A 22,493-nucleotide genomic window follows, 5' to 3' on the forward strand; every position below is an offset into this window, starting at 1 on the left:
TCGGTAAACATAGTGACGTGGGTTTCGGACTATTTCGAGTCGAAGACTATTTCTTGGAAATCCTGATACGCAACGGACGCGTACGATGGATAACTCGCCAACGCGATTGTCCGCCATGAAGAAACGACGAGACAGTGGACGAATAACTATATCACTCGCTGCCTTTTTTGTGTTTAAATGCCATGTAGATGTATTGGCAGTTTGATAATAGCTATTGATAATGAAAGGCCAGCGATCGACTTTCATTAGTATTCTAAATTAGTAATTATTATACCTTGGCACAAAATACTGTTTCTGTTATTATTTCGCAAAGCAATGTGTGTGTTGTCTCATTTCTTTTTCACTCACATCTTTCATCTTTTCAACTTTTTATATGACGGTGCAAATGTGCGAACTCACGTTTTTCCAGACAGCGAGTCGTTATACTTTATCTATAGCGCAAGTGAGTCTGTGTATAAACAACTTAGCTGTGTATATCTAACCTGGTGTTTTTCCATACAAAATGCATTAGATAGCGTATAAGTTCTGGCTATATGCAACGTGCAATTTTCTCACCGCGCTGAGGTGAGGATTATTAAATTAAATTATCGCGTCGCGCTAATATATCGTAATTATAAAGCAATAATAATTATAAGAACAATATGTCTATGGAACTAATGTTCGCGACATGTGACACGCTGACTCTCAGATGCTCGCAATTATTCGCAAACGTTATGCAATTCCTGTTTCTGATATCACCGCCGCTACTCGTTATCTCCTACATTCTTACCGCGCGCTCTTCTCTTATTGCGTTCTTCCTCTATCTCCTCTTTTTTATCTCCAAGTAATGCCGTGACGTCGTTATCGTCTCCCTCCTACAATTTGCCGCAATCGTGTCGATGCACTCGTCGTGCATCTCGCGGTACATTTATGCCCTCGACAACGTAAACGATTTATTGCCGTAAATTCCTGCCGCTTTTCTGATTTTATTGTTGCTTTAGCTATTCTACATTTGAGAGCTATTCTCCTTTATGAAAAAGGCAAATTATTTCTGATAAACGGCAAATCAACTTACGAAAATTATAACTTAGAGCTATAGAAATTTTGTTACTTGCGCAAAATTTTCCAAAAAATATAGAATCTTATAGAATATCTTAAATTAATATTTTTATCAAGACGATATTTTCACAATTATGTGTGTAAAAAAATAATTGGATTTGATTAAAGAATGCTGTTTAATTGAACTTCTCAATCGCGACATTACTGAATGTAATTAAAGAATATTAGAAATAATATTTCTCAGATCCGGTTTTTTTTTTTTATTTTTTTAAATACGCATGCATGGCTCGATATAAATCGCGCGACACCATAACTTCTGAACTATTTCTCCACTCAAGGAGTGAAAGTTGTTTATCTGATTTGCATTCATGAAATTTCGCAGTCTATAACTACGGTAATGCTGTTGAAATTCTTGACTAGATCGACTCTGTAGAACGAGCGAGTACTCTTTTTCTTCCTTTGACATTAATGTCGCTGCGTAATACGTGGTTATGAAAGTAATGAAATATTACACGTGAAAAAGCATAGAAGTGAGATATTTTTTATACGACAGATTGTACGCTTTGTGTAGCGCCTTATTGTTAGATATTTTTGTGCGACAGTCAGTTTCGCAATATTGCGTCATCATGCTCAAATGCAAAAATGAAACGGATTAATTCTTATCGTTGTTTTGACACTAAAAGTCAGACTTTCAGCTAATTAGTTACTAAAGCTACCATCTGACTTCTTTGACACAAAAGCTAACAATTAGCAAGGACGTATTTTAACAAAATTGAAACGCATAAATTTTAATTTGAACAAAAAATTCGCGTTTCTCTTTTAATGATAATATATGAAAGAATATTATGTTCAAAACTGATTGTATTAAAATTTAATTTTTTAATGGTTCGTCTGTAACCTTTCCTTCCTATGACACATCGCGTTGCGCAATTTAATTTCCATCATTTGCTTCAAAACCCTCGCTTAATTTCTGCCTTTGTATTCGTGAGCTTCCTCATAACTTTGAGTTAAATCGCAAAAACATCCGCTTCGGACGAGGACGTTCGTTCATTGATCTCTCTTTGAATGTTAAAGGTTCACGTCTAGGTTGGTGGCAAAAATAGCAAGTTTTTGCAACTTCAGGGAAAATAGTTTAGTTATGCGAGATTTATCGCTCATTTCGTCGGCCAATTGTTAGTATATTACTTCCCTCGCCGTATTGTACATTTCGCGATACCCTTAATTCGATATCCGGTGACGTATATGTCGGTTTCCTGTACCGGGGTACTAATTCTTTTTCCATACGCGAGCTTATCGCGGAAAAATTACTTGGAAGTTGGCTGACGCACGGCGGTTTGCCGCAGATACACGCCGCGCCGTCGACACTGTGGAAATAGGGTGGCGGCTCTAGCTAGAGTCGACCGTGTCAATATTAACAACCCCCTGTTGCATGTGTTTATCTTATCTATCTACCGTATCCATAGATAGCACACGGCGACGAGACATCGGTCTTTTCCACATACCGATATGACGCTATCATTGCGATTAAAATGCATAGATCCTCCCTTGGAATGCGTATGCTTATGTCAGCACACTTCGATATCTGAAAAATTTAAAATTTTAGTTTTAGGTCATCCCTCTATCCCGAATACAACTCATGAATCGTGCCAAATACAGAAAACCAATTCTGTGTTTTAAATTTCTCTTAAATTTTTTAAAATTAAATTATAGTTCTTATAATAAAGCTTTTTATTAATATATTTTTCATCGTTGAATAATGATAATGAAGGCTGGGAGGTTCTCCCCCTAAAATCGCACTTAGACATCGTCGTGTGTGGCGTCTCGGCCGGCGCCGTGCGCACGTGCGTGCGTCACGCACACGCAGGCGTAAATGGAAAGCGACGCACGTGCCACGCGGTCGCGCAGGTACCCTGCCTACACGCGATCCTCATCCTCATGTCGAATCGCGCAACGACATGCCCTCCCGCCCTCCGAATACCTTCGATACGTGGAACCTTTAATTGTAAGATGCGTTTAGATGGAACAAATCTCGAACGCGCGACATCACATTAGACCGACGTTTTTTTCTATTTCTACAAACAAAATTCGAAATAAAAATAGTATAGACACTTATCGGACAGATCACCTAAAACACGTCATTCTTTAATAAATATCAGTCAGCAACTGAATCTATTACTCCGAAAAACAATTCTAATGCTGTAAGAGCTATAATTCACCATTCAAATTTTCCGAACAGATAAAAACATTTACAGTTTATCCGTGAATTCTATACATTAGAAAAGGGACGACTGATAACAGCATTCCGAAGTGCTTTATCTTAAATATGATCGATACCAAAATTGTGAGCAACCGACAGAATGTACCCTCTCTCTATTTACTTTGATATGATAATCCAAGGTATCGGCGGATATGAAATTTCTAATTCCGGCCGTGAAGATATCAAGGAAAATAGAGATATTTTATCTCTCGATTCGTCGATCTCATTCTGAGAATGACAAACAGATGGGGGGAGCCTGCAGGGACTTCCTGGATTTTAATATGTGAACGCCCTTGGCCAGCAGCTTTCATACAGCGATTTTTCTCGTGTGTGATGCGTGTATGTGAAGTCACGTCGCTAACACTTTCCCTTTTCAAGATCGATTTTGGCGCCGTGCGTCCGAACGGCGCAAGTCGACGACGTCGATGGTTCTTCAGGCAGGGCTGTATTTATATACATATACGTGACCGCCCAATTCATTTTCTCCTGTTTTACTTCTAAGAAATCGATGTGCACATCGTTCTATTTCAATTTTAAGAATCTTGAGAGATTAATTGCCCCCAGGAGCAAATTAGATCTAGAGGCTTGCGGTGTCACGAGAGGTTTTATCAAGACGTCATCGAGAAATTGGCCTGCGGTGTCACGAGCAGACCGATATAACTGTTCAAAGACAGAAATCCCTCAATTCCTTTCGCGAAATGATCCGTATCGCGCTAACGACATCTTCAAAATTTTCGGTCGATTCTCCCGCGCTTTCTATCCATTCTTCATTCCCATTCCCCTTTCTCTTCAGCACCTCGGTCACCATGCTCGCTCCATCGACTCGTTAAACGCCAAAAAAAATACGAGGGCGGCCAGAGAGTGGGGCGGATGGAAGAAAAAGAGTGGCCGAAAAAAAGGTGTCTTAGGCCGGGACATCAAAAGCTCTTCCACGGGGGTGATCCCGCCGCGATCCATCCCTGTCCGCAAAGGCTCTCTTTCCTTCTCCCTCTCATTCTCTCGTTCTCTCTCCTCCCTCCCTCCCGACGCCCTCTCTATGTTCCTGCTCGTCCTCCTTTCGTTTCCCTTGCCTCGCGAAAACCCGCCTTTCGTTAAAGGTGACCCGACGAAATCGCCGACGAGTCACACGTGCGTGCAAAAGGGTTGAAGAGAGGGAGAGGACGGGAGGAGGGAGTCCTCTGGTGGGTGGTGGGCCGCGGGAACCACGAAGCAGACGGTGCACGCACTCCTCGCGCTATATTACGGATACCGCCGAAAATCCCCTAAAGGGAAGTACGCGAAACAAAGGCCCCACCCCCTCCCACCCCCACATTGCTCGCCGTCCATCGTATCTCTCCCGTTCTCCTCTCTCTCTCCTCGCGTGTACGAGCGCCCGCACATTTAATGCATCGTTGTCTTTTCTACCCCCCTCTTTTTATCCCTTTTTATTTCATAATGTTGCGAACGCACGCCTAATTTGTCGTTAGTTTTCATATATCTTTTTCTCAGAGAGATAGAGAGAGAGAGAGAGAGAGAGAGAGAGAGAGTGTATCTTCATTCATTTATACATTTAATCGTGAAAGATATGAGTAAACTTTAATATGCTGCACTAATTTTCTTATCGCTGTATTTTTATCTAACAAGGTTGTATGCACTTTATTTCCGAGCATTATTACGCGAATAGAAATCAACATTGCAACACTATCGATCCTCGATTCACCGATTAAATAAATTTATGATACTACAGTTGCTCATAAATTCAACGTGAATTGCAATATTAATACGGAATGATCCCTCGTTGCATGTAAGTGCATCGCGACCGCGGACAATGCATCTTGCGTGCATCGAGTACATTTCGCTTTCTCCATGAATTATTTTTACAATGCACGAAGAGAGAGGTTTTCAATTTTTTAGTTTGATATATTTCAAGAAGGCAGCAAACATTATTGGCATCACATAGTTTTTAATTAAATTATGCATCCAGGAACGAAAATACAAATTCTCTGCATATTAATATCGGAAAATCAACGTACATTTATTTTTGATAGACGTGCTTAATTATTTCAACAAACAGTTAAAAAGTATGTCGAAATTTATGTAGAAATTTTTCCATGAGAGGGAAACATTCGATGACATTTAGAAGCGCGCAGTTTATCGACCAATTCTTGCGGAATTTTAACCTGACGATATTTCCGGATGACCGATTCGTTATTTAATTGGCCAGAAACATACTCATAGCTAATCTGGGTTACGCAAGATCGATTACGCAATCGTCCTATCTCATGAAAGTACGATGGAGCTTATCCTCGGACCCGGAGTAGATGCTAGAGAGTCCGTTCGCCGCGTCTTCTTCAAGGTTGCTCGAAAGCTCGCCGCGGCACCGTCGATGAGTGGGTCGGCCCGCTGAAAAATCGATACCTACGAAAGTGAGAGTCGCTCCCTCGGTCGTTCCACCCTCCTTTTTGTTCTTCACACTCCGCGTGCTCTTCTTACTTGCCGTTTGGTTCATTCATGTCGTTGGCGGCCGCGCCGATGCACCTAAACGCGCAAGCACGGTTCACGCTCGTGCAAGCCCGAACAAAGTACGCAAAGCCGGCTAAAATGAAATTTAACCTCACCGCGTTAACCGGCAACCTCGCGCAGAAATATTTGTTTCAATGCCTGATCCAAGATCTTCAAAAGACTTTTATAACAGTAATTGTCCTTTCCACATTATGTCCTAATTATCAGACATAACGTACAATGTATTGGAGTAACGAGATCCTTAGTGATAAATTCTTTTTTAACCAAATTTTAAGATGTTTGTGATTATAAATAAGATTTCATACGAAGGCTTACAAAGAAGATGATACAACTAAAATTTTACGTTTAACAAGACATTTTATTTCGTTAACTTAAAAAAAAATTAATTTTTATCGAATTATAATTTTAATCGAATTTAAAATTTAACTTTTACAAATCTTATCGAGTTTTTAGCATTAAAAATTATAATATGTAGGTATAATACATAATATTATAATATAATATATCTATATATTATAAGATAATATTAAAATATGTATGTATTTAATATAACATTGAACATCATATATTACGTTAAAAGATAATATAATATTGAATATTTTTCTATACTGTTCTAGGAACAATCATTAAGAAAGATTTCATAAATGGAAAAGAAGCGAAAAGATCTCACAAATATAAAATTTTCTGCTAAACCAGGCATTCTTGTTGCTTGATACACATTCAGGCATTAAAGAGATGATATCCAATCGATTTCCCATAAAGCGTTTCTGGGAAAAATATTCTCAGCTCTGTACAACTATTATTTAACACGTGAAATTTCGTTCATCTTATTTTGCACGCAGTTTGTTCTCATCTTTTGTTAAACTATAATATTCGCATATATAACTAGTTTTAAAATTATAAATTAACTTGTAGTAATAAAGATAGTTATCTTGGTAAATATATAAAGTTTAAAATTAATATTGTCCGCTGACGACAGGCGTCAACAGATATATCTCGTTATACATATAATAAGGCAACAATGTCGCGATGTAATGTAAACAGCCGACGACTCCCCGCTAGGTTACAGCTCGGCTTTCAAAGTTTATTAGCGATTACCGTTGGAATCTTGCTTGCTGCCGTATAATTCTATCACAGTCGCGTTCGAGAGTTCACTTACATGGTCTCTCTCTTCCTTCGCTTACAGTCTCTGCTCAGTCAAGACGAATACAAATACCTAACCAAGATAGAAGAAATCATGCGGTAGTATGGAAAATATCTTTTACATTCGCTATATGCTCCTAACGATATTAATATCGCGTTATTAGATATTAATTAAGAACATAAGTGCGTGTATATGTGTATGTTTGTATTACGTTGATATAAAGTATCATTTACCCAGCTTCGTGTTACTTCTACATGTTCGCAGCCGAAACGTGTGTATCGCCTAATCTTGTTATTATTTTATTTACAGCAGCAGCGGAGTCGCTAAAGTCCTCGTGAGCAATCTACCGATCCAAATACGACCAGAGGAGCTGGACCAGCTGTTTTCCAACTACGGCCAGGTTCAGAGCATCGAAAAAGTGCCGTCGCGGGACCCAAATACACAGAGCGTACTCATTAGCTATGAGACGCAAGAACAAGTACAGCAGTACGTTAATTGGCACAATTCTTTTATCTCCTGTGATTTCGCGAAAAATCGAGGAAATTTGTGGCGTAGATGAATAAGGCAAAAACGTTGCTTTCTCTTGCTTTTGTTCACATTTTGTTCCGAAGAATCGCGAAGGTTCTTTCTCGCCATATGTATACATTCATATTCGGAATTCACGTTAGAACTTTAGGCATTCGCAGATGATGCGCACGAAAGTTGATGACGTCATCATCGGCACGGCTTAACCCGAGTCTACTATCAGTCGTATGTCGGAACGTAGCCGATAGTTCAATGTGGAAAATTTGTTTTCGAAAAAGAAATTCTCTCATTGACTACGACATACAACTGATTGTAGAACCGACCTTACCCGGCCGGGAGAGATACTCAATGATCTCGCTATTCACAGGGCTGTGAACCAGTTAAATGGCTACGACCTCGACGGCAATCCGCTGAAAGTGGAGATGTCCTCGGCGGAGAGCCGGCGCAGGGGCCGGAGCCAGCGCGGCAGTGGCGCGGTCTTCTCCGGGCTGCCGGGATCTGGTCGCCAGACCGATTTTCCGCTACGTATCCTTGTCCAGTCTGACATGGTAGGCGCGATAATCGGCCGACAGGGTTCCACCATACGGCAGATCACGCAGATGACGCGCGCCCGCGTCGATGTTCACCGCAAGGACAATGTCGGATCTCTGGAAAAAGCTATCACTATCTACGGCAATCCCGAGAACTGTACCAACGCATGTAAGAAGATCCTGGAGGTCATGCAACAAGAGGCCAACAATACGAACAAGGGGTAAGAGTCGGCGTCGTGAGTTCTCTTCGATCCTTCCGAAATTAAATCGTACATCGGTCGAATATATATTAGATAAAAATATATTTATATCAAATATTTTGTTAACTATAACATATTAAATATTAATATATTAAAAACTTTTCGTTATTTTTGTCCAAATAACTGTTAATTCGGTTTTAGCATGCTAACTCTCACGATCATCCCGATCTCAATATATTATAAATACAGTTTTTAATTTACGTTGCTCGATCGATCGACTTGCGATATTTCGCCGATAATTGAATCGTGATGATAATTATATTATTACGTTGCTTGTCGACAGTGAGATAACTTTGAAGATCCTCGCGCACAACAATCTCATCGGTCGGATTATCGGTAAGGGCGGTAACACAATCAAGAGAATCATGCAGGACACCGATACGAAGATCACCGTCAGCAGTATCAACGACATCAATAGCTTCAACCTCGAACGCATCATCACGGTTAAGGGCACGATCGATAACATGAGCAAAGCTGAGTCCATGATTTCCAGCAAGCTGCGCCAGAGCTACGAAAACGATTTGCAAGCTATGGCTGTAAGTCCCATTGCATATTGCCCACCTATTCTCAATATAATAAAGCATATAATTTTCGGAAGAATTTTCTTGGAATTTTCCCGTAGATTAAAAAAAATATATAGGAAAAATATAAATAATTAAAAAAGTGCAAATGCAAACAAGTATAAATACCTACACGTATTTCAATGACTTGCAAGTGACACTGTTATACGAGGATCAAATTTCGGAGGGTTCTATTAAAAATTTTAGATTGAATATTTGCTATCAAAAATTGGAATGTAAAGCAAACTCTTTCGTCAAGCTTTTAGTTAATCTAGAAAGATTCGAGTGTCGACCTCGTCAAGGTCTGGCGCAGATAAAGCGCGTCGATCGCGTCAAAGACGCCGTTGCGCAACGCGACGAGGCTTCTAATCGATATAATCATTATCCTCACCAGCCCCAAAGCATGATGTTCCCCGGCCTGCATCCGATGGCCATGATGTCCACCGCCGGCATGGGCTACAGCTCCCGTGGACCCGGCCTCTACGGCTCGGGACCCGCCCCGTATCCCTACCAGAGCAGCCTGCCTACTCAACAGGGCGTCCCCGCCAGCGATACCCAGGAGACGACTTTCCTCTACATTCCCAATAACAGCGTCGGCGCCATCATCGGTACCAAAGGCTCCCACATCCGTAACATAATCAGGTTCTCTGGCGCGAGCGTAAAGATCGCTCCCCTTGAACAAGATAAGCCGGCTGAGCAACAGACTGAGAGGAAGGTCACCATCGTCGGCTCCCCGGAATCTCAGTGGAAGGTAAGCGCAATCGTCCCCGTTGTACCGTGATCTCTCGGTCAAGAATGAGATTCCTGACTTTTTATCTCACAGTTTCTTCAATTTTGCACACAAATGTTAAATCGGCGCCTTTCTTTGCTTTACGTATTATGATTCAAATAAGCACACTTAAATACGCAAAAAAGATAAAGCTTGTTTCGTTAATGATAACGCCAAAGTAATGTCTGAAGGGTTTTAACATCCACATAATGTCGATGCCATATTGGCAGATAAGGTATCGCTTCGGTCTACCAATGTTGAGGTCGCGGGTTCAAATCCAGTCGTCTACGGGAAAGATTGTGTAGTACATTCAAGTCCGTAAAAATGTTCGCGGTTACCCTGCGTATTTTGGGTGGATGTTGTCATCTATGCATCAACTTGAATCAGCAGGAATATTAAAGAAAGGGCCCCGTACCGATCTCGTCGAACTAAGCATGCGAGAATCGGCCCCGTTTGACCCTTCGACATCCTTTTTTTTTAACTTTCGTTTTATATTAATTTATTTCTGAGACAACTGAAGAATTTAATTTTGTACAATATCAAAAACTGCGATTTCAGGCCCAGTACTTGATCTTTGAAAAGATGCGGGAGGAGGGATACGTCTCCGGCACTGAAGACGTTAGACTGACCATCGAGATCCTCGTGCCCAGTACTCAGGTTGGCCGAATCATCGGCAAAGGTGGTCAAAACGTGAGGGAGTTACAGCGCGTGACCGGTAGCGTTATAAAATTGTCAGAACAGCAAGCGACTCCTCCTTCAGCCGAAGAGGAAACAACTGTCCATATACTCGGTCCCTTCTTCTCCGTTCAGGTAAGGAGGCTGGCTTTTCAAATAATTTTTATGAGTAGATACTTGATACTTAAATATTATTTATATATATATCAGATCTATTATGAAATATGTTAATATTATGTTATTACATATGATTAATTTTTTTACTCAAATCCACCGAAAGAAATAACAAGTCACTGACACACTAAAAAGACTGCTAATCGATAGACAGGCAATTTTCTCTTATTAAATTAGGAGTGAAGTGTGTTCTTTATGAATATAATTCGTTTAGCATAATAATTAAAATAGTGACAAATTTCCGGTTTTCTTGCAGTCGGCACAAAGAAGAATCCGCGCGATGGTACTGCAATCAGGCACGCCTGGTGGAACCGGTGGTGCTGGCTCACGCGCCGGTCGCGGTAGCAGCCAGGAAGGTGCCTCCCGTTCTAAAAGAGATGGCAGCGCCACTTCCCAGGGCGGCACGACGTCGCAGTCCAGCTCCCAACAGCAATCTGCCGGCTCGCCATCGAGCCAACAGCAGCAACAGCCGCAGCCGCAGTCACCATCATCGCCGCAGTAACATTAACATCGATGACACCGACCTGACGCGGACCGACGCCCATCCGCTTCATTCGCCGGAGTGGCCTCGTCGTCGCTTTGACATTCTCTCTCGTCGAGAGGCTGAGCTTATCGCGACCTTTTCTCGCGGGGCGCGCGCGACCCTCCCCGTCGGGGGAGGGCTTCGAACGAGGGTGCGCGACGCGCAGATTGCGACAGGAAGACGTGCGGCAACGTTCTGAGAATTAACTCGACCGAGATCCAGCAAGGTTCGCGGACTCGTCGACACTGTGAGATAATTCTTGATAGTAACAGTTCCCGTCGAACCTCGGGCTCCGTGGATCAGGAACGATCCACAAGTCCGAACTCGACGAATCAATAGGAATTCTAGGAGCGCTCGGCGAGTCCACAATTCGGAGAGTTAATTCTGAGAATTCGAACGAAGAATTCGTAATCCCAAAGATTCTAATTCCAAGACTTGACTGTTGTAAGTCAATCTGAAGAGTCAACGAGGCCTCGGGCCCTCCGTTCGGTTCGACACGGGCGCATTTATCGCGATCGATGTTAATCACGTGCGAATGGTTAATTTATCTTAGGTAAAGCGTTCTTGTCGACAATGGGGACGCGCATGTTGTGAATGATCAATCGCATTGGCATTTGGTTGAAACGATTGCGATTCTCGCGAGTCGCGACTTGAACGCAAAGCACGGAATGGTAGGCGAAGTAAAAGGCGAGAACCCGCGACTGATCGGAGAGGCACCGAGTGTATATTATCGAATCTGGCTTTGTCCAGGCAGACACTGCCCATACGCAATCGCTGACTCTCACGACGAACTCCCGTTCTCATTGACGAGGACTGTGACGTTTTCCCCCTTTGCTCTACGCGTCGCGTCTGCGTCCCGCTCGCGCGCGCACCCCCCCCCCCCCCCGCGATGGCGACGAAAAGCGACAATTAACACACAGCCGCGCACGATCCAATTTCGCAGCGCTAACGAAACCACCGCCGCCGATGAAACAGGACTCTTCGACGAGAAACAAACTGATATAAGAAAAAAAAATAGAAAAAGAAGAAAAACACACACAACCTTATTACCTCATTGCATTACGGTTAAAGATTTAATACGATAAAGGAAAGTGAAACGCGCGGGAGAAGCGATAAACCGATTAATCTAAAAAAAAAAGAAAAAGTCTATCTAATATTAAAGTTAATAATATACAGAGAAGTTAAGTGACAATTACATATTATGTTATATCTGTTACTACTACTGCAACTATTATACTATTATTACTACCTACTACCTACCTACTACTATTATCGCTATACTATTTACTTACTTCTTACTAGTACTACAGGAGGAAAGCGGTTTTTCTTAAAAAAAAAAAGAAGAAAGCAAAAAATATACAGATTAGGTGCAGTTTTTTTATACACACAATTCAGAGACGTTGAACGATAATACAAGACTTAAATAATACCGAGACCGTGTACCGCGGAACGGCGACCCGTTGCCGGTCGTAGACATAAGCCAGGATGCCTCAGGAGGAGAAGAGAATAGAAGCGACCCCCGCGCCCCACCCGCCCCTCCTCGCACGTAATACCAAAGAAGCGACTATGAGTTATTTCGTATTAGTGAAGTGAAATGCGTCGTGTACGCTCTATTCGCCTCAAGTTCCTCATCAACAGCTACGAAAGTGAAAGAGGGAAAGAAAGAAAGAGAGAAAAGGAGAGAGGAATCAGATACGTGAATGTGGGAGGGGAAATCGACAAGCAGTCATCAAGATATCGAAGACAACACCGACGAGACATCAAGTCGCTTGGCACGAGTGATTGATAATGATAGAGAAGAAGAAGAAAGAGGGAGGAAACTGAAACAGGAGACGAAAGTCCGATTGTGTAATACCATATCGGTACGATACGCGGATGCCGTTTTGTGCCACGTTTTCAAAGAGCGTTATTAAAGGACGTTTCTCGAACACACGGAGAGAATGAAAAAGCGACTGTCGGTACGCAACGAAGAACAGCGAGAAAAGGAGAAAGGAGAAAAAGAAAGAAAGCTAGACACAAAGGAAGTAAAAGAGAGACGGACGGCGAGCGAAGGAGGGGACATAAGGGATAAAAAGTGAACCGATAAAACTTTTCAGGGATTTTTACTTTTACCATGAATGTAATAATGTGTGAGTGTGCGTGTGTTGAATAATAATTATTAATTGATAAGTAATTTGATTACTGATTAGAAGTTAAACGGCGAGGAAAGGCGAAGGAAAGAGTAAGGGTGAATCAGGCTTAACGCAAGATAAGCAAAGAGATGGAAGGGTAGTGAGAGGGAGAGTAGAGGGACGACAGAAGAGCGAAGTGTCGTGACGTTTAATCGCGACATTTACTCTCACCGCGGATGGTGTGTCGCCGAGACGAGCGTCGAGACGGAGCCTCCGCGAGGCGTCCCTCCGACGAGTCTGCGAACCCCGTAATTTTTGCAAATTATAGCTGTTATAGGGGCGCGCAGAATCAGCCGGGCGCGGATAACCGCGGAGCGCAACTATCTCGATCTCGCATCGATATCGCGACTGGCAGCGCGTATAATCGGCCATTATTATCCCGCTGCACAGAGCCAGGAGATTCCTTTCGTGATCGAGGATGATCCGAGGATAACGCGGAGACGTTTGGCGAGGCAAAACGAAAGAAAGAAGAAAGAAAACAGGACGCGATTTCGCGTCGAAGTCGTTCTCCAACAGTGATGTCGAAGGCGACCTTGCTCCAGCTGGTATACTAGTGACCGAATACGCGTCACAGTCGCTGCGTCGAGTTCTGAAGACATTCCGAAGTGACGCTTTTAGAGCGATAGGGGAAGAAAGAGAGAGAGGAAGAGAGAGAAATTTCAGACGATCGATCGCGCGGCAGGTAGATGAGGCGGAGGCAGCGAGACGGGGAACGCGATGAATCAAATCAGATTCGGAGTCGAGAAAACCGACCCTACAAAGCGGTCGTTAAGCATGACCAAGGAAATTCAACAAATACAACGGACTAATCAATCACGGCGCACGGTCTCGCGCCGATTGAAGCTCGATCGTTCTCCAAGATTCAAATAAATTCTAAAAAAAATTGAGAGAACTCTTAAAACGAATGCCGATCTCATTCTCTCTCGTAATTATTTGAGCCATCAAGTGATTACCACTCGAGTTTATTGTCCGGCAGAAATGCGGGACTCACTTTTTACGATCGATCGGCGATTATCGAGCTCGTCGGCGCGCAACCGAGGCGGCACCGGTATCGGCACGTGGAACCCCATCGGGGCGCCCACGTCTGGTGACACGACGGGCCCCACGGGCCCGCCGATTTACACTCTCGGCGTTCGGTATGCGTTTAGTACAAAGATACATGAGGTTAAGGATAAATAAGATAATCAAGATTTAAAAGTGACATGGAAAAAATGAGAGGTGAAAGAAAATTTAACATCGTGTGCTTAATCGATCTTTATTCCTTTTTTTTTATTTCTTTCGGAAAAGGCCAAAAATTGAATTTTTGGAGTGTGCGAATAGTATTTCGCGAGTGTTAATCGATAAGAACTTTTTGCAGCGAGAAATGAAAACGCACATTATCTTATCGCGCATCTTCGATTTTAATTATTAAATGTGTGACTAATCGATCCGCGTCTTTTTCGATAACATTCATTCTTACAGCCACAAAGAAGTGTTGTTAACTTTAATTTACAATTTTTATTTCCTCCAAGCTTTGGATTTAAAGAAAGATGTGAACACTGATGTGAGCTTTTAAATGAATCTAATTTCTCATCGTCGATTATCCATTCATCCTTGATTATTAATCAAGTTTGCGATTTCCATAAACATTGGTTAACGCTGATCACAGTTTATAATAGATCTAAATACATCAAGAAGATAAAAGTCAGAGTTAAGACCTCAGGACTTAAACTTGATGTTTAACCACAGAATAAAATTCACTTGCACATAAATAACTAATTTAATTCTCGGCTTTTCCGAAAAATAAAAACTAAAGATTGATTAAACACCTTTTCATTCTGTCTCTTTAAAATCCTGAGGTCTTAATTCTGTCTTATAACCTCGGTCAACTTTAACTCGTGTTTATGAAAGTGGATATAGAAGCTCGTAGACTCGATTAAATGTTTATCTCTGTTTTTAGATCTAAAGCTTAGATGAAACAAGAATCTTGTATAAATGAAGATTAAATATAACCGACATATTTGTGATTGTGAGAACGAAACTGAAAGAAAAGTGAGGATCAGGTTGTCACATATCTAATGTCGAATGCGCGACGATAATGCGAGTCTTCTTTCCGCTGCATCGCGCAAGGATGAAGCGCCGAACTAGCACACGAGTAAAGGAGAACAAAGAAAAGGATAAAAAAAATCGAAAATAGAATAAAAGAGGAAAACGAGTCTGAGAACGTAGATTTATTTTTGATACATTGTTGGGGAGACTCCAAGTGAATCTTTCTTTTTCATTTTTTTTGTTAGATGTTTTTAATAACTTAATGAATTTTTACGATATTAAGGTGAGAAAACAAAGAGAGAGAGAGAGATAAAGAGAGAGTTTTTTTTTTAATGTAAGATAAGGAGAGAGAGGAGTGGCAAAATGAAATGATTTTCGCGGGAAAACGGATAAATTAACGTTATAGAGAGAGAGAGAGGATTATAAGAGTTAATCGGGGGGATGAGGCGCGCAGCTTTTTGCGCTGTGCTCGCTCGCTTTTAGGAGGGGGGAAAAAGATTACGACGTGAAGGAGATTTTTTAGTGGGATATAAATTTGTATATTATATTTAATAATATATTTCGAAGAAGCGGCGGCCGCGGGTCTGCTCGGCGAAGCCGTCGGCGAGACGGGGCCCGGTCCAGGAACCTCGCAGTTTTATGCAAGGGACCCTGTTCGCGCGTCGTACCACCGTAGAGGTGTACCCTCGCCCAGACCCGTGCCGCGCGGTTATTTATCAAGCGTAAATATTTAAATGATGAAAGATGGAGAAGAGAAGTAGTGAGAGAGAGAGGGAGAGATTTGTATTAAAGCTTGTAAAGAAGAAAGAAGTTGCGAAACGGAAGAAAGTGCCAAGGGACAAGAGAAACACACACACGTTCGCACAGCATGCAAAACTAGTACTATCACAGCAATAGATTGCCGATTATAGAACAGGATGCAACGATAACAGAGGCAAAAAAATGCAGAGAACAATTACAGTGATGCGCAGATAAATGAGCAAGGGGAAGGATACAGAATGGGAGATAGCAAAATACGGAATCAAGCCCTCGTTTATTCTCACGGTCGACGAATCATTTACGCTACTTCAAGACCAATGTCATATCACGCGTCATCTTTTTGATTTCCTTTTTGGCCCGTACTTTCAAAATTTTTTAAGTCGATGAAGGAAGAACAGTCCGGACACTTGAGAGATGAAGCACGACACGCGAAGCGAGACACGCGAATCGCCCCTATCACAAAAGACCCGTCGTCGCCGAGGAGAGGTCCACGGGGTGCGGTATATATACTCCATCGGGACCTCGTCGAGTCGGCTTTCGGCGGGTACCATCGCCCATCCGCCCTCTTTCGGAGTATCTCTTTCTAAATTGAGCGAACAAAGCTTTTGCTCCGGGAAAAAACGCGGCGTCCGATATCTCGGCAAGAGGAACAGGAGATCTCTATCTATTTTTTTTTTTTCTTAGAACGTCGTATCGCCGATAACTGGCGCGCAAAGACAAATTTGGAATATTGCTTCAAAATTTTTCCAAAGTTTTAGATATAGATACATAATGGTCACGAATGTATATAAATGTCAAATCGCGCGAAAACGTTAATCGCTGCGTTCTTCCCGCGGACAGATCGATGTGCCCCCGCATACGAAAACTCACACCTTTCGCTCGTTCATCGGGTCTTTCAGTTTTGATATTTTTGTTGCGACGAATTTTTTAGAAAAAGTTTCGGAATCAAAAAATTAAGAGAAAAGAATGAAAATAAGAAAAAAGACGGAAGTTGCATACTTTTTACTCAGAAGACAGCAGATAGAAGCAGCCTCTTTGATCAGGAAAGGAAGACGGAAGAAGGGAACATTATTCAGCCGATTCCTCAAGCATTCAGAAAACACTAATAACAGATAGAAAAAGAAAGACAAAAGGAGAGAGAGAGAGACAACCCGCTCGCACGCTCGAGAGAGAAAGAAAGAGAATGTACAAATCAAACAAAATAACAAACGATGATTGAATAGATGAAATTATTAATATAATAATAATAACTTAAAGAAGAAAGAAAATTTTTAACGTTATAAATTATTGCGCGTGCCCGCGAGGCGCGCGAAAAGTTAGAGGCGAGAAATATAACTTAATCTACTGGTAGAGATATCGACAAACAAATGTACAAAATCGATTTATTGCTAAATGTTAGTATTCTAGAGTATTTTACTGTCGAAGATCGCGTAAAAAAGTGAAGATTATACTAAGCTCGGCTAAGATTGTACTATCCCGGCAGATTAAGCTAAAAATAGGAATTTCGAGCGAAACAAGGTAAAATTTAAATTAATCATTCCGCCGAAGAAGAAAACAAGAATATCATCGTCATAAAAAAAAACAATCGGAAGAATCAATCCGTAAACAAAAAAACCACTTCAATTATTGTACAAGCCTCGAGATATAATAAGTACTCCATTTTTCTTTGTACGAACGCGCGTTCTAACATCATCAACGTGTCTCCAAGGACTCTCGCGCAACACAGTTTTATCCGTTATCTTCCGTCACGTTCTTTCATTAGAAGCAGTTTTATATATCGCTACACCAATAAAGAATCGACGTTTTCCGCATGGACATCGCCGAACATTCTTCAGCAAGTTGAATAGAACTCGCACAAACGCGTGACGGTGGACGATAATTAACACGCGCATCGTAACACTTACGAGAGTGAAATCGCAAGAGGAAAAAAAAAGTGCACAGACGGCAGAATCTCAGGCCGACATGCCTGTGAGCGAGAAAAGGTATTTAAAAAAAAATAAATAAATAAAGAGAGCGTCTAACGCGTAACAGCTACGCGATTCGCAGTATATAACGGACTTTCCACGAAGATACACTCAGACAAGAGAGAGACAGGAAGAAAGAGTCAGACGAACGAGATGCTCTCGAGCCAGGATGCTCTCGTTTTCATTGATCGATCAAACGCAATCCAGGACCAGTCGTGAACGCAGCACAGCTCTCTGCGGACGGCATCCAGATGCATCCGATCTTCAAAACCGAATGCCAACGCACACACAACAGGAATTAGAGTTCTTCTCTTATCACCGATGGCGAAACCTCGAGAAGCGACGAAGCCGATCCGATAGAAATCAACTAAAGACCGAGCCTCTTACGAAGGCCTTTCAAGGAAAGGTGGAGATGGTTGGAATTTTGATCGACTTGGTCGATATCCATCGATTTCGCGGGATCGCCGTAGGAGGAACATCCTGTATAGTACATACAAGTGGCGCGTAGCACATCCGGAAATAGAAAGGGGAGAGAAATGAAGAAACACGCGTTTCTCTCAACATTATCCCGCATTACTCTCTCACCGACATTATTCACGATTCACCGACAAGATATATTGATATATAAAAAAAATATATATATATATTTACATATAGGTACATACATGTATTCCGGCATGCAGAATCCGAACGATCGATCCCGCATCACCGCGATCGCGTTCGCGAGCAACGCTTAGAGAAAGACAAACTCGCGTCCAGGGCCGCGCGACCGCGGCCCGTTTGGAAAACAAACAGATTGCAGGATACTTGTCTTTAATTAATAATAGTGGCTAATAATAATAATAGCGATAAGAGGTGATTTAAACTGATTTTTAAATATTAAATAAGCGTCACGCGCTCCTCGCTCGGGGACGGGACGAGGATCGCGTTCGCGTCTAAGTTTGGGGGGTGATTGACAAAAGCAAAAGTAAAACAGAGATGGCAGATTACGGCCAGGAGAGGTAGATTATTTTGGGCTTTAGTATTAGGGTTTCGATAGAGATTTGGAGTAAGTGCGATTCGGGTGCAGGAAACGGTGATAAGGCCGCCGGAGAAATTTCAAGGGGAAAAACAGTCGCTCTCTTTTCGGATTTGCTCGCGAGTTACGCTCGAGAACGGAGATCGTTTCGTCACGCTCTCCTTCCTCGACGGGCTGACGATTATTTTCCGAAATTATGCGCAGTGGCCGGACGTCGCGATTAGCTTCGAAGCCATCTGGATAAAATGGGATCAATACCTATTTACGATAATAATCGAATATTCTCGGAAATCCAATAGTTGTCGGAAATAGCCACGAGAATCGAATCATTATCACGCATAATGAAATATTAAGGATCATGAAAGAGCTACGTGACTAACCTTTCTTTCGATTTTTTTAATCCAGATACTTCGGGCGCGATCGGACGTCCGTGGGAAAATCAAATGGGGGATGATCGGATACTTTCGGCGCAGGAAACAATTCTGGGACCGGGCACGTGGCGGCAATCGAAGGCCTTATTATACACACTTGGGCATTGTTATTACTGTGACAGGTTGATATCGCTAAACAGATAGTATATCAGATAAGCTCCTTGGGCGTGATATCGCGCCTCCAGATGATAGGGACAGTGAGAGGGGTGAGAAGAATGGCGCTTATTAATGCTAAGAGAGTGAAGAAACGTGTGTGGAAGATGTAATGTAATTCATAAGATCTAAGCGAAGCTAGAGAAGTATAGAGTGTGACAGGGAAGTAAAAATGAGAGAGGTAATGACGACGGTGCGGGAGCCCGTTGAAGGGACTTCCCGGTGTATTATCTATTATTATCCTATTGTTGCCAATAATGGGCATTATGATGAAGAGCCGCGCGGATATGTAACTTATTCTCTACACTGCATTTACCCTTCCCCCGATGATCCCCGAGAAATATACCTATGTATACATAGTTACGCAGCGCATATACACTATACATCTGTTGTACATAGATATATATTATATGTAAAGCTTAAACTTAATTAACGTGAGGCGGATGATTAGTCGACGTGCCAGATTATGTGCAACCCGTAAATAGCCGTTCGTCGAACGGAGCGAATGAAGCGAGTGAATGGGATGGAGAGAAAGTTAGAGCAAGAGAGTATTGTGCATACGTGTGTGTGAGTGTGTGTGAGAGAATGAGAGAGTGCGTGAGAGAGAAGATGCGAGAGCAGAAAAATTGAGCGACATTTTTGTACGCAGTTTTCCGCACAGGTGTGCCTCGTCTCACTTTGCTACCGAACTTTTGCGACTGATTATATACGCTAAGGAACGATCACACCCGCAAGAAAGCGATCGCACGGTAGGAAATCACCCGTTTCATTGAGATACATATTAAAACATTGTTTCTTGTCATTCGAAAATATTTCATAAGTGAAATAAAAAATTTGAGATTAAAAAACGGAGATTAAACCGCGGATTTCCTAATGAAAAAATGGACGATGAATTTTCACCGTGCGATCAAGATTCTATTCAAGGTACGATCTACCGATCGTTCCTCTCGATAGTAACTATATCTCACATATAAGGCTGTCCACACACTGCCAAATACTGAGATGAGGCGACCGACCGGATGCTGGAAACAATGTCGAGAGACGAGATTAATAATACTAAAACCCAAAATAGCCGTTTCCGGGAGAAAGCGAGTAAGCTCCGCACACGGAGTGGGAACATCCCGCATACAAAAGAAGGAAGCAAATTCTTTTTTTATTTTTCTTTCCTTTCACTCCGTGCTTGCGCGAGAGGAATGAATAAACAGGGAATTTACGTAATACCATCGCTACCTCATAAGTTTTACAAGAATTCTATGAAATTAAAAGAAGCGAAAAGTGAAAAAAAAATGCTGCCAGGCGCACAAAAAAAAAAAGAGAAAAGAATAGTTGTTCGCGTTTTCCTTCCGTATTTTTAATCTTGGTTTTTTCTTTATTTCTTATTTTTTTGTCTTTGTTTATTCACTTGTTGCACCGAGCGAGAAAAAGAAGATAGAATCAGCTCCAGGCAGAACGCTCGAGCGATCGGCGGAAAGATTCCTTCGGAACCACTATTCGGGAACAGGGCTCTTGTTCTTCGCTCACGCGTTACGTTCCGTTGTTAATTTTCCTTTTTTTTTCCCCCTGCCAGTTTCTAGTTTCATATTCGTGCGCGATGCGCTTGTTCATTCTTCCTACGGTTCGCGAAAGTGTCGCGCTGTCGGTCCGTATATACACGCGGATAACAGCTGTCAGCGTCCGTAGATCACGCGCGTGCGATTTTCCCTGCTTGCGGCGATACCGATTTTTCGAAACGACGCACACACTCCCGGGAAGAAACTATATGTTTTACACCGGCACATAAAATAGCGTTATACTACCGCCGATAATCGCTCAGACGCCGCTTTTAGCCCGGCAGTGGTAATCATTTGTCTTCAGGTGCTCTTTACGTTAATCGATATATATACATATATCGGCGACTATATATTAGTGCATATCGATCATGTTCCGATTATTTTAAATAAATAGTAATGCAAAATATATGTATACACGTAAATGCACCATCGATTTTCTTCCGATCATTTAAACTCCGTCTGGCGTAAATGATGCGTGAACCGTGCCCGGATTGGAGCACGCATCTTAATAATTGGAAAGATACAAAGTTACAAAAATCACATAGTTATAAGACATGCGGAAATGTTACTTGGTAATAAAAATAACAAATAAACACGAGTTGTACTGTAATCCAATGATAATATACGAATTCGGAAATTGACTCGATGACTCTCTCTTGAGGGAAAAAAAGTCTCCGCGGGGAAACTCACTCCCGTCGGCCCGGTGATAATCCTGGGCCGTACCACTGCCGGGTTAGCCGACCTGCTTTTCAACATTATCCTCCGACCACAATGTCCACGTTACAGCAAGTCGAAACGCACGTTGTACATATGTACATGTGTACATAAAATATAACGCTCTGTACATACGTTGCCATGAGTCGAGCGGATCCTGGCGAAGCACCTCTCCAACGACTGCGATCTTTCACCTCGTATATCCAATAACGGACGAGAATATTCGATCAAAACCAGTCACGTCAGCGTACGCATGGTAAAACGGGACCATCTCATTACTCATAACGAAATTAAACGCTTGTCGTGAAATTCCATCGCACCCTCTTAATCAACTCCGTGCTCGATTTATCATCTATATATTACGACCAAACTCGAACATATCTATTGGATCGTCTTAAACACCATTGTCCTTGCCGGAAAATAAACTCGCGGTACAAAAATCACATAGATAATCTTTTGCTCGTTGATTTCACGAGACAAATGGGGGTTGAAACTATCTTTTGGCAACATTCATAATTTTTCAAAATTATTTGTAATTTTACAAATCTTGCTAACGTTTGTCATATTTGATAATATTTGAAAAATGACTCGAATGAAGTAATAGATTATACAATAATTAATTGCTCATCGCGTTTGCGACGCGACTACTGTAATTATCGATGCGAGATCTTGCCCAGGATTCTCTCGACTCGCGGCGCTAATTCGCTTCGTGATTTCTCGTCCGTGTCAAACGCAACGGCGAGAATAA

At 42.0% G+C, this 22,493-nt stretch overlaps 1 protein-coding gene across 2 annotated transcripts in view; it reads left to right on the forward strand.

Moving 5' to 3' along the window:
- The window catches only part of LOC139814087 (insulin-like growth factor 2 mRNA-binding protein 1), a 54,424-nt gene extending 32,752 nt beyond the window's left edge, over positions 1-21,672 (forward strand). For both annotated transcript variants that reach the window (XM_071780068.1, XM_071780069.1), the window contains exons 2-7: positions 7,251-7,427; positions 7,834-8,217; positions 8,540-8,792; positions 9,211-9,567; positions 10,144-10,395; positions 10,691-21,672. In XM_071780068.1, coding sequence (XP_071636169.1) covers positions 7,251-7,427; positions 7,834-8,217; positions 8,540-8,792; positions 9,211-9,567; positions 10,144-10,395; positions 10,691-10,936 — 1,669 coding nt within the window. In that variant the 3' untranslated portion in view covers positions 10,937-21,672. The remainder of the gene's footprint in view (positions 1-7,250; positions 7,428-7,833; positions 8,218-8,539; positions 8,793-9,210; positions 9,568-10,143; positions 10,396-10,690) is intronic.
- Positions 21,673-22,493: the final 821 nt, after the last annotated feature.

Source organism: Temnothorax longispinosus, chromosome 6, assembly GCF_030848805.1.
Source record: "Temnothorax longispinosus isolate EJ_2023e chromosome 6, Tlon_JGU_v1, whole genome shotgun sequence".
Classification (NCBI taxonomy): domain Eukaryota; kingdom Metazoa; phylum Arthropoda; class Insecta; order Hymenoptera; family Formicidae; genus Temnothorax; species Temnothorax longispinosus.